Below are 12576 nucleotides of genomic sequence, written 5' to 3'. Positions count from 1 at the left end.
GGTCTTTCAGAGGGATACAGCAGTCTTAAAACTGCTAAGAGATTGGGGCATGATCACAGAACCATCAAAACATTTTGTTGCAAATAGTCAACAGGGTCGCAAGAAATGTGTTGAGAGAAAAAAATGTAAATTAACTGCCAAAGATTTGAGAAGAATCAAATGTGAAGCAACCAGGAACACGTTATCCTCCAGTGCCATCATATTCTAGAACTGCAACTTACCTGGAGTGCCATGAAGTGCAAGGTGTTCAGTACTCAGGCCAAGATAAGGAGGGCTAAATCCCAACCACCACTGAACAAGACACATCAGGTGAAATGTCAAGACTGGGCCAAGAAACATCTGAAGACAGACTTTTCAAAGGTTTTATGGACTGATGAGAGTGACTCTTGACGGACCAGATGGATGGGCCTGTGGCTGGATCAGTAACGGACACAGAGCTCCACTTCAACTCAGATGCCATCAAGGTGGAGGTGGGGTACTGCTATGGGCTTAGACCTTTGAAGATGGACTCAAAATCAACTCCCACTTACTGCCAGTTTTTAGAAGACACTTTCATCAAGCAGTGGTGCAGGAAAAAGTCTGCCTCTTCCAAGAAGACCAAGATTTTTGTGCAGGATAGTGCATGCATTGCATGCATCAAAGTACTCCACTGCCTGGCTGGCCAGTAAAGGCCTTAAAGATGAATGAACAATGACATGGCTCCATTCTTCACCCGACCTAAACCCTATTGAGAAATTGTGGGCCCTTCTTAAACTGGAGATTTACGGTGAAGGAAAACAGTACACTCTCTGAACAGTGACTGGGAGGCTGTGGTTGCTGCTGTACAAAAAGATGATTGTCAACAGATTAAGAAACTCCATGAATAGAAGGCACTTTTTTTTGAATGTCAGAAATGTTTTTTTGTAAATTTTGAGTTGTTGTTGTTGTTAAAAAAATAATGATAAAGATTAATAGTAATGTATAACAGTATCATTTGCTACATTAGAATTCAGTCCACATCTGTGTAACATTGAATTATGGGTCGTATATAATGCTGCTGTTATTTGGGCCTGTTACATATTCATGAAGCAGATGGGGGGCGTTCATGATGTAACTGACATAAAAATGTTGGTGGAATTGCAAGAATATTCCTTCCTTATTGTCTTTGATCTTGAGTTATACAAATTGACTGGTTGCCAGTTTTGCTTTCGATCTACTGTGTAGTTAGACTGAGTGCATTTGCAGGAGAAATGGGTTGAGATTCTGCAGCAGCATGACAATGGGACTAGATGTACCTTGGCATAAAGAAGACAAGACTTATCAGACATGTTCAAATACTTCAGTATATAAAATACAGGCATTTAAGGGTGGAGTCCAGCGAGCTATGGCAGCACAGCTAAAAGGACAGAACCTCAAGATAACACAGACATGGGGGCGCCCTGTAACATCAGCACCCTACTGCTTCCCAACAGACTTGTGTGACAAATAAGGTGAAGTGACAGCATCACAACTTCACAAACTTAGGAGCTTTGCAGGAAAATCTCTGCCCCCTGAGGTAATATCCTTATTCTAGGTACTAATAAAGAGTGCATCTTTTTTCGAAGCAGACATGGTGGCTCAACATAGAGCAATAGTTTGCTAAGACACTGGGGCAACTTTCTAGTTCTAGTAAGAACTCAGGCTGCTGCATTTTAACTAACTGGAGCTTGTTTGTGCACTTAGTGGTACAACCGGATAGTAAAGCATTAAAGCAGTCCAATCTAGAAACGATAGACACATGGAACAGCTTTTCTGCATTATATTATTATATTTTTAATCTTTTCAATGTTTAGGATTTGAAAAAAGGCAATCCTAGAAATATTTATATGAGCTTCAAACAAGATCTTTGAACGATACACATAATGTAACTGAGAGACCGTCAAAGTTTATTACATGAATGTAACAATAGGCCTGTGGGCCTAATAAAAGCACTTCTGTTTTGTCAAGAAGAGAAAGCTTCCCAACATCCAGTGCCGGATATCCTTTACACATTCTTCAGTAATATTAAGCTGATATTTATCATTTTGTTTGGTTGAAACATTTAACTTTGTGTCATCAGCATACCAGTGGAAACTTGCACAATGTTTATGGATAAAAAAGCAGGGACTCTAGAACAGAGCCTTGTGGGAAACCAAAGCTAAACTTGGTATATGCTAAATCACCATCTATGTTTACACACTGATAATGGTCAGTGAGATCTAATGTAGGAAAGGGCTGTTCCCTTAATTCAAATACAATGTCATGCCTATCTAGTATCTAGTTGTGATCTAGAGTATCAGCTGAACTCTATCTGATATTCAAACATCTGATTAATACTGCAGACCACAATCACCTGTCATATGACCTGGAATGTTTGTGTGAAGGTTGGAGTGTTTGTGTAAAAAACTGGCAACTCAGTGTGTACATGGTAATTTGCAGTGTCAGACCAATACACATTGTGTGTTGTGATTTGTAGTGTTAGACCTACGCACATTGCATTACATCCAGATTAGAGAAAAACATAACCACATTTTTGATGGAATGAGTGTCCCCGTTTCCCTGGCTACATAAGCACTTCCTGATTTTACTGCTGTCATCTGTTTCCATGGTTCCCTGTCTCCTCCCATTCAGCTCCAGCTGTTCCTTGTTTGTCATTCATTAGTGTTTCTATTTAAAGCTTGTTCCTCCTTCTTGTGGTTGCAGGTCGTTGTAGTGCTGCGTATATCTATAACCTCCAGGTTAAGTTACCCTCTCCCTGTTCAGTTTTGCCAGTCTTATTCCGTTCCCATTCCTTGTCAGGTGTTGTCCTGTCTGTTTTACTTTCTATCTGTATTCCCGTATACGTTGTTCTCCCTTTTCTTGTTCGCTGGTGGTTTTCTGTGTTCTATCCTCGTCAGCTGTTCCTCTGTTGTTTTTCTTTTGTCTAGGCATCTTTCTCATGTTCTTATACACAAGTGTTGCCTGGGCTTCCTTTTAGCACAGTTATGTGTGCTTTTGTCTTGGTTATTGTCTGCCTAGTTAAAGTAGCCGGATTCTGTGTATTCCCATTCCTTATTATTTCCCTTCCCTGCTCGTCTTGGTTTTTTCATTGTCAGTTATTCCTGAGTGTTTAGTTTTCCAAGTCTCCCAGTATTCACCTTCATCCTGTTACTAGTTAGCCTTCTGTTTGTTTCTTCTCTTGTAGTATATTATTAAACTTATTATTCATTAAGTCTATCCAGTCTGTTCTGATTACGGCATCCCTGGTCACGCTCACATCCGAGGCGTTGTCTCGTCGTGTGTGTGATCACTCTCAACCTCCCCTGCGTTAGTCACTCAGATCTTCACCTTAGAGGTTCAGCTATATACGCTTGCATTCCTGTGGTCTTAAAGTATTCACCTGATGAGCACAACTGGGGGATTGTCACAGTATATGCACTATATGGATAAGAGTCCTGGCGCACTTACACATTACACCTACGGGAGCTTTTGGCCACCCATCCTAAATCCATAGGCATTAATATGGGGGACCTGGTTTGCAATGTCTGTGAGGCTCAGTCACGTTCCTCCACACCAAACTCACCCAACCATGCCTTTATGGACCGGATCACAGTTATGTTGGAAGAGAAAAGGGCCAGAGAACACGTGCCAAACCCAGACTCCTCCATCAGACTGCCAGATGGGGAAGAGTGATTTGTCACTCCACCGACAAGTTTCCACTGCTCTGGAGTCCAGTGGTGGCATGTTATACACCACTCCTTCCAACTCTTGGCATTGTGCTTGTTGATGTAAGGCTTGTATGCAGCTGCTTGTCCATGGAAACCCATGCTGTGGAGCTCCCAGTGCAGACTTTTTGTGATGTTAGTGACATAGGAGGTTTGGAAGCAGCGTTGGCGACTTTTACACACTATGCGCCTCACACTTGACAACCCTGCTCTGTAACTTCACGTGGTCTGCTACTATAGCTGAGTTGCTGTGGTTCCCAAATGCTACTGCTTTTTAATAATACCACTCAGCTGATCGTGGAATATCTAGGAGTGAAGAAACTTCACAAACTGTTTTGTTGCAGTGATGGCATCCTATTACAATACAATGCTTGAATTCAGGGAGCTCTTTAGAATAACCCATTCTTTCACAAATGTTTGTAAAGGTAGACTGCAGGGCTAGGTGCTTGATTTTATACACCTGTGGCAATGGGACTGCATGAAACACCTTAATTCAATGATTGAGGTGTGTCCAAATAGTGCATGTCCAAAGTCCATTAAACTGGAGTCCATGTGTGCGGGGTCAGAGATCTAGATTAGTCATATTCCTGTCATGTTTGTGGTGTGAGTGTGCTGTGTAAACCATTCTCTGTGATATGTCAGTCAGGGCAACAGCCTTAAGAAGGCCACTAATACTTTAGGGAAAGTCCAAACTTTGGATTTCTTCTTGTACTAAACAAAACATATTTAACTTAAAAATTAAATAATTGGCAACTTCCTATCAAACTAGCTTTATGTAAAATTTATGTGAATTGATATTTATTTATACATGTGGCACTGAGCTGTCTCCATGTTTGTTTGTACCAGATCTAGTCTAGAGCTCCTCTTTTGGTTCAAAAGAAAAAACAGCACAGGATCCACAGCTAACAGCAGATGCCTCAGATAGTGAAAATTCTGATCCACACCCTTAGGACTTTAATGAAAGCACGCACACTTTTCCTAAATCCAGCACTATATGCTGCAAGTGTGTACTTAAACACAGCACTGTTAACAGGTTCTGCAGTGCGTTTCACATTGTGAATCAGCACAAAAGCAAAAAAAAACCACAGTTAATCCACATGGGTCTGTACTGTGCATACTACTCTGTTTTAGTGGTGGTGATGTTTCCTGTCAAGTTTTACACATTTACATATGTGCATATACATGTGTTATGTTAAACCGCAACACTGTAGCTCATGTTCCTGAGTTAACAAACCCACTTCTTCTGTGAAGTGGGACTTATGCAGATGAAGAGGTCGAGAGAACTGTTTAAAAATGCCCAACAGATGGTGAAAAAGATCATTTTAGTGACCTCTCAAGAATTCACAGATCTTTTCCATTTCTGTCAACCAACATGCTTCAAAACATCCTCATTGCTCTTATACTCATGAAATCAGTTAAGATCTGCATTACTCTCACAATTCTTGGTTATCCTTTTATTTTACTAAACAGAATCTAGGGCAAATTATTAGTGCTAAAATCTGTTTAATGTAACAGTTTTGATGCATAGAGCAGATGCTCTTATCCAAAACAACTTACAATTGTGTTACAGAGGTAGACGACCATACTGTTAGGTGTCCTCTTTATGGACTCATATTGCTATAGCAGAGAGCACTTAACCAGAGAGAGACTGAACCCCAGTGCTCCACGGGAGAAGCAGCTTTGTAACCCACCACACTTTACCTGTTGTGTTTACCTTTCTTTGCTCCTCAGCCTGGGCGATGCACCTGGAATATCTGAAAGCTGACTTTGCCGAGGACGACCTCCATGAGAATTTGGTGTGTCAAAATCACAGTCAATTGTTTTTTATATAGCACTTTTTACAACAGCTGTTGTCACAAGTAGTTTTATACATGTCGGCGCCCAATGTAACATGGCAAGGAAACACTACCTATGGCATGAGGAAGAAACTGAGAGGAACAAAGCCTCAGAGAGGGGGACCCGTCCTCCTCTGGCCGACAATGGACACTATAATAGCGCCAGTATAAACAATAAAAAGCTAAATAAGTATCGAAAGAAAAGAACGATCATGTCTATCTGTGAAGTGTGTCTGTCATCACCCCATCCACCCCTCCCTTTTCCCAGATTCTTTCTTATAGGCAGCGGGATTGTCAGTTAATCAATATACACATAAGATTAACTATGTTTCTGTACAATATATGCAGTTAAGTACACTCAGGGCCACAGAGGCCCCAATACTGAATTTATTTCCAACAGTTTCTGTTGCAAAACACAAATGGAGCTGTCTTATGTAACTTATTTTCAGTTGTGATAGCTGTTGTCTTATCTTATTTCTTAGGACTTTTTGATCAGTTCTCATGGTTCCCTCGATCAGACGGTCTTGCTGACACCTGCGGTGAAGTTTCCAGGGGTTTGCTGGGCGTGTAAATGGCTCATAAAAACAATTCAAATGCAGCTTGGTCCGAACGCACCTGCGGTGAGTGTCAACTATCACACTCTCACTAGAACTACAAATTAAAAATTGAGGGAACTCTGTAACACTGACCAGCAGCTCAGTGGTTAAGGAACTCAACTTCTAATTGGAACTCAACTTCTAAATAGTTGCCCGTTCAAGCCCTGCCACTGTTGGGACCCATTATCAAGACCCTTAACCCTCAATTGCTCAAGATGTGTTCAATCATAATTGTAAGTTGCTTTGGATAAAGCCAACCGTATCATGAAAATATGCTTGTGTAATTTTCACTTTATAACAGGATGCCATTAAAATGGCACTGAATGCAGTCTGTGATCAAATTGGCTTCCTGAGGTTTCTGTGTAAGCCACTGGTTTCCAAATACATGGATGTTTTAACTGAGGAACTTTCTACCCACGATACCCCAGCAGTTGCCTGTGCTAATATTGGCATTTGCTAATAAGGTACAAAAAAACATAGAATAGTTTATAAATATTCAACCAGTTACTAATTTTAAATTTTCTTCATATATTACAGGTTAAAACTGGAATTCACGGAATTCACCTAAACCTTTCCACAAATCTGGCTTTGAAGCTCCAAAAGAGTGCACTACTGCATGCAAAAACAAACGAATCTTTAAGCTAGAAATATTTGCATTATGTTATATTAACAAAGGCAGTGGTTTTGCTCTAATAAACGGATTTAGCATTAAGTGTGGTTGTCTGTGCCTCAAACTTTCTTCCCAATGACAACGTCAAAGATAGATGCTCATATTGCCAATAGAGGAACACAAGAAGGAAGTTGCCGTTGGTGTGATTTGCATACTGTGTGTGAGTGTGTGTGTGTGTGTGTAGCTGGACACATGCTGGACATCACAAACAATAGATTTATTGCACTGCTTGTAGAGCTGATGAAAAGCAGCCAATATTTCTGTCAAGTGATATTTCAAGAACCAATGTTCTTGCATTTACTCTAGACAGGATAAGGAGCCATTGAGCAGAATCTTATAAAACCCTAATTCCAGTAAAATTCCAAACCAAACTCTAAACAATATGAATGCTTGCCATTGGTAAAAAAAAAAATACTGATAAATATTAGTAGTAATTTGTAGCAGTATAATTTGCTACTTTATAACTCAGGCCACATCTGTGCAACATTGAATTATGGGTGGTATTTAATGGTCACTTTTCATGATGCTGTTATTTGGGCCTGTTACATTTTCCTGCAGCGGATGGGAGGCATTCATGACGTAATTGACATAAAAATGTTGGCGGAACTGCAAGAATATTCCTTCTTTATTGTCTTTGATCTTGAGTTATACACTTTTACTGGTTGCCAGTTTTGCTTTTGATCTACTGACATAAAATATCAAAATGGTTTTAAACTCATTCATACAGATTTTGCTTTAGATATACATTGTTTTTTGTGTTTTTACCCATGAAGATTGTTACTGTAAATTGAAAGCCTTGAGGTTTGCTGACAGTAGAAATGATCTCATATGCAAAAGAAACCAGGTCTCAAAGCTCAAAATGGTGCAAGTGTGAAAATGGCCTTAAATATGAAAGGATGATATTGTGATGATAAAAAACTTTACCAGCTTCATTGATTCTGACAGGAGTGCTTTACTTTCCTTTGGTGCTGGATTAGACTTTGAAAATGGTTAGAATTGCCCATTGGAAGTTGGTGCAAGGCATAGGGGACGAGCATTTTCTTTGCACAACGTAAGGGGCAAGCCTTTTCTGTGCAGGGTGTAAGGGTTAAGCATTCTCTTTGCTAGGCCTAGCGGGAGAGCATTTTCTGTGTGCAGGAGAAATCTGAAAAAGGGTTCAGAACAATGTCATAGTTCGGAACAATGACTATGTTTCAAAGGACTTATATCTGTGGTAAGACTATCATCTGGTTCAAAATTGAGTACTTCCTTACTATACTTTGCTATTTTGTAGTATGACTGATTGGTTAGTACGTTCACACTGCCAAAACAACATATTCCAGTATACGTAATAGAACCCAGATGCTGCTCTAAGTTTGCTGAAATAACTAGTGCACTGATGAGGACACTTCGTGTTATTTCAAGTCTGTCATGCCCGGCAGAAAAGAAGGTGGTGCTATCTGCAGAAGACAAACATGCCAAATCTACTTACTTCAGCTCAGGCTGCATTTATGAACTGATGCACATAATAAAACAGTTCTGCGTATTTCTACATACTTTTCATGTGTATCAGTTTGAGCAATATATTTTGGCTAGGTCATATTTGAATTGTGCCGGCCAATGTCAGCTAGGTTACGTGTCATGTTCACACGTTACTCCACTGCTGCGCTCCCTTCATTGGCTCCCTGTAGCTGCATGCATCAGATTTAAAACCTTGATGTTTGCCTACAAAACCAAAAGTGGACCAGCCCCTTCATACATGAGGTCAGTGGTCAAAGCCCGATCCGTACCTCGAGTACTTCAAACCTCAAGTACGGCTCAGCTTCATACCATGCTTCAGGTCTCATGGACGACAAGCATCGAGACTATTTTCTGTCCTGGCTCCAAGATGGTGGAACGATTTCCCACTTGCTGTCCGGACAGCAGAGTCCCTTGCAGTCTTCAAACGCAGACTGAAGACCCGTCTATTTGCAGAATATTTAAAGAACAACTGACACTGCTGCCTTATTGACTGACTAAATTAGTACTTATTGTAGGGTATTGTTTATGTTGTTTAACAAACTCTAGCACTTATTGTTTATAGCATTTATCATTGTTTAAGACAGACCTTATGTATTTTGCACTTCTAGGTATCAGCATTCATCCCTGTATTCTACAGTATTCTAGTTCATTGGTATGTTTAATTCTAACCTACTGTACTGTACTAGGATATATTCTATGAGTAAATGACAAATCACTTTGTAAGTCGCTCTGGATAAGAGCGTCTGCTAAATGTCGTAAATGTAAATGTAAATGTAAATAAATCATAGTCATATTCTGTAATTCTGTAATTCACTTGTATGAAATTTAACCACAAATGTCATAGTAGCTTTCCTAAATTGCAGATACTTGACATATTAGTGTGGAGTATATGCAGGTAAAGATTTAATAATGTTATAGTGCTAATGGAACGTACTAACTTTAGCTTGTTGACATTAACTGACGGCACTTGCTCACAGTTAATCTACCTGGGCCTGTGAATACTGTGCATGCTGCTCTGTACTGTGATGGTGGTGATCTTTCTTGTCAAATTTTACACATCTACACATACACATATAGATATGTGATTATAATCCACAACATTGGAGCTCAAGACAATTACTAGTGGTAGAGGTGTTTCAAAGCAGACAAACCCACTTCTTGTGTGAATTGAGGCATATGCAGATGAAGAGGTTGAGAGGGCTATTTAAGATGATCAAGAGATGGTAAAGAAGATAATTTTAGTGACCGCTCAAGAATTCACAGATCTTTTTCATTTCTGTCAGCCAGTATGCTTCAAAACATCTTCATTGCTCTTATACTCATGAGCTCAGGTAAGACCTGCATTAATCGCACCTGTTGTAAGCTGTGGTTATCTGAACATTTTACTAAAGAAAATCAAGAACATCATATGACTTTAGAAATGATTAGTGCTAAAATGTGTTTAATCTTACATTTTTGATGCATTTGGCATATTTAGAAAGACCTACAATTGTGTTACATAGGTAGGCAGGTGTAGTGTTAGGTGTCTTGCTGATGAATTCATAATGGTATAGCAAAGAGCACTTGCCCAGAAAAGGACTGAACCCCAGTCCTGCACGGGAGAAGCAGCTTTGTAACCCACCACACTTTACCTGTTGTGTTTACCTTTCTTTGCTCCTCAGCCTGGGCGATGCACCTGGAATATCTGAAAGCTGACTTTGCCGATGACGACCTCAATGAGAATTTGGTGTGTGTCTTATTACCTTAATCTACCCCTCCCTTTATCCCAGATTGTTTATTATAGACAGCATGACTGTCAATGAATCAATATTCCCATAAGATGAACTATGTTTCAGTACAATATATTCTATGCAAGTTAAGCACACTCTGGGCCACAGAGGCCTCCACATGAATTCAGTTTCTGTTGGAAAATACAAATGGAGCTGCCTTATGTAACTTATTATTAGTGGTGATAGCTGTTGTCTTATTGTTTAGGACATTTTGGTCAGTTCTCGTGGTTCCCTCGATCAGACGGACTTGCTGACACCCGAGGTAAAGCTTCCAGGAGCTTGCTGGGCATGTAAATGGATCATAAAAACACTCAAAAGACAGCTTGGCACGGAAACAAATATGGTGAGTGTTACCAATCACTCTAGATAGAACTACAAAGTAGGCCATATCATGGCAATATGCTCATACCATTTTTACTTCACCACAGGACAATATTAAAATTGGACTCAATCAAGTCTGTGATCAAATCAGCTTCCTGATTCATGAAAATTTGCTTGTGTAATTTTCACTTTATAACAGGGTGCCATTAAAATGGCACTGAATACAGTCTGTGATCAAATTGGCTTCCTGAAGTTTCTGTGTAAGCCACTGGTCTCCAAATACATGGATGTTTTAACTGAGGAACTTTCTACCACCGATAATCCAGCAATTGCCTGTGCTAATATTGGCATCTGCTAATAAGGTACAAAAAAATTTTTTAACAAAAATGTGACATAAACCAGTTTATAAATATTCAACCAGTTACTCATTTAAAATTTTCTTCATATATTACAGATTAAAACTGGAATTCATGGAATTCATCCAAACTTTTCCACAAATCTGGCTTTGAGGCTCCAAAAGAGTGCACAACTACATGCAAAAACAAACAAATCTTTAAACTAGAAATATTTGCATTATGTAATAATAACAAAGCCAGTGGTTTTGCTCTAATAAACGGATTTAGCATTAAGTGTGGTTGTCTGTGCCTCAAACTTTCTTCCTTTTTTTAACTGTGTGTGCCATAGACTAGTTTATAAATATTCATCCTGGTACTCCTTTAAATTTCCTTTTCATTGTGTTCAAATATTATAGGTTGTTAGTGTTTCCTACGAGGAGAATTCTTTTCTATAGAAACTTGTCCTTTAAGCACATTTTATTTTGACATAGGTATAAGATGTGCTGTGAGCAAATTGGGAGAAACCAGTTTACTAGTTTTGGTCTCAGGGTGCTTTTATCTGTTGCTCGAAAATTCTATGCTGGAACCCACAACGGTTTGTTTTTTTGTTCTACTCTATCTGCCATTATTGCTTTGACCATGTATGATCTTTCATTGCAGTTTTTGTCTATGTAGTCTACTAATACTGCTTAGTGTCTGAACATGCTGTTTTTGTTTTGATGATAAGCCAATTTTTTTTTCTGGAAAAAAAAAAGAACTGTAGTGACTACATTCTTGAAAATATGCTAATCTGTAAATTGTTCTGCTTTTTTACATATATAGTTTTATGTGTAAAGAAAAACTGTATGCACTTCTCTGTATCCGTGTGTGCCTCGGGGCCCTGAGGAGGAACAAACATGATCAGGTGAGGCTGATAGTGGCACCAAGGGGAGGTCAGGTTAAGGACACCTGGAATGCTGGAATTCATCCATACGTTTCCACAAACCTGGCTCTGAAGTTCCAAAAGAGTGCACAGCTACATGAAACAGTTTTAGCAGTTTTGCTCTAGTAAACGTATTTATCATCAACAATGATTGAGACAAAGACGTACCTTCTTCCCAATAACAATGTCAAAGGCAGATGCTCATACTGACAATAGATCAGAACAGAAGAAGGAAGTTGCCTTTGGTACATTTTGTGAGCACATTTGTAGACAATTGTTGACAAACCACTATGGACTAGAACTGACAAAAATATAAGACCTTGTTAAATTTGGCAAACAGGAAAACATTTTATTTTCCTGTTTGCCAAATTTAACAAGGTCTTATATTTTTGTCATAGTCATGTTTACTGAGACAAACATTAAGACTGAAGAATTTTCTGAATTTTAAGGCATGGATCACCATGGACCACATACCTTACTTCTAGATAGAGGTGCAGAGAACGGCACACAGGTACTTCATCAGACAGAGATACTGTAACATTTGGAGGCTAAGCAGGATGCGGGGACGAGGCACGTTAAACAAACATACATTTATTCACACGGAAACAAGTACTACGTAGCAATGAAACTAACATAACATCAAACACCGACAACAAATACATAAGGGTTTATATACATACGTAAATGACAGGCAGTTACAAACAGGTTTGACACATGGGGGGCGTGGCCACATGGACGTACACACACACACACACACACACACACACACACACACACAAACACGGGGAGACACTCGGGGTGAGGGGCCGTACCTTGACAGATACACAAAAGATCAACTGGCGTGACACCAGGAACTGGCAGAGAGCTAGACACCTGAAATGTCTACTGCCCATTACTGATTACTGCTCCTATATTTATTGTTCAGGG

The 12576-nt window shown here is 39.5% G+C and overlaps 2 protein-coding genes across 2 annotated transcripts; both read left to right on the top strand.

Annotated features, from left to right (window-relative positions):
• The first annotated feature begins 5012 nt into the window (after window positions 1-5012).
• Window positions 5013-6705, top strand: LOC145659520 (antimicrobial peptide NK-lysin-like). Its single transcript, XM_081722360.1, has 4 exons — window positions 5013-5115; window positions 5433-5497; window positions 6019-6156; window positions 6434-6705. Exons 2-4 carry the CDS (start codon window positions 5441-5443, stop codon window positions 6590-6592), a joined length of 354 nt encoding a protein of 117 aa, XP_081578486.1. The 5' UTR covers window positions 5013-5115; window positions 5433-5440; the 3' UTR covers window positions 6593-6705.
• Window positions 6706-9482: 2777 nt separating this feature from the next.
• Window positions 9483-11021, top strand: LOC145659519 (antimicrobial peptide NK-lysin-like). Its single transcript, XM_081722359.1, has 5 exons — window positions 9483-9633; window positions 9964-10028; window positions 10277-10414; window positions 10592-10754; window positions 10847-11021. The coding sequence occupies exons 1-4, from the start codon at window positions 9591-9593 to the stop codon at window positions 10748-10750; spliced, it is 405 nt and encodes a 134-aa protein (XP_081578485.1). The 5' UTR covers window positions 9483-9590; the 3' UTR covers window positions 10751-10754; window positions 10847-11021.
• The last annotated feature ends 1555 nt before the right edge of the window (window positions 11022-12576 follow it).

This window comes from Electrophorus electricus, chromosome 10, assembly GCF_041902795.1.
Source record: "Electrophorus electricus isolate QZ-2024a chromosome 10, ASM4190279v1, whole genome shotgun sequence".
Taxonomy (NCBI): Eukaryota; Metazoa; Chordata; class Actinopteri; order Gymnotiformes; family Gymnotidae; genus Electrophorus; species Electrophorus electricus.
The sequence above is the reverse complement of the archived record's forward strand: the minus strand, read 5'-3'. Positions and strand labels throughout refer to the sequence as shown.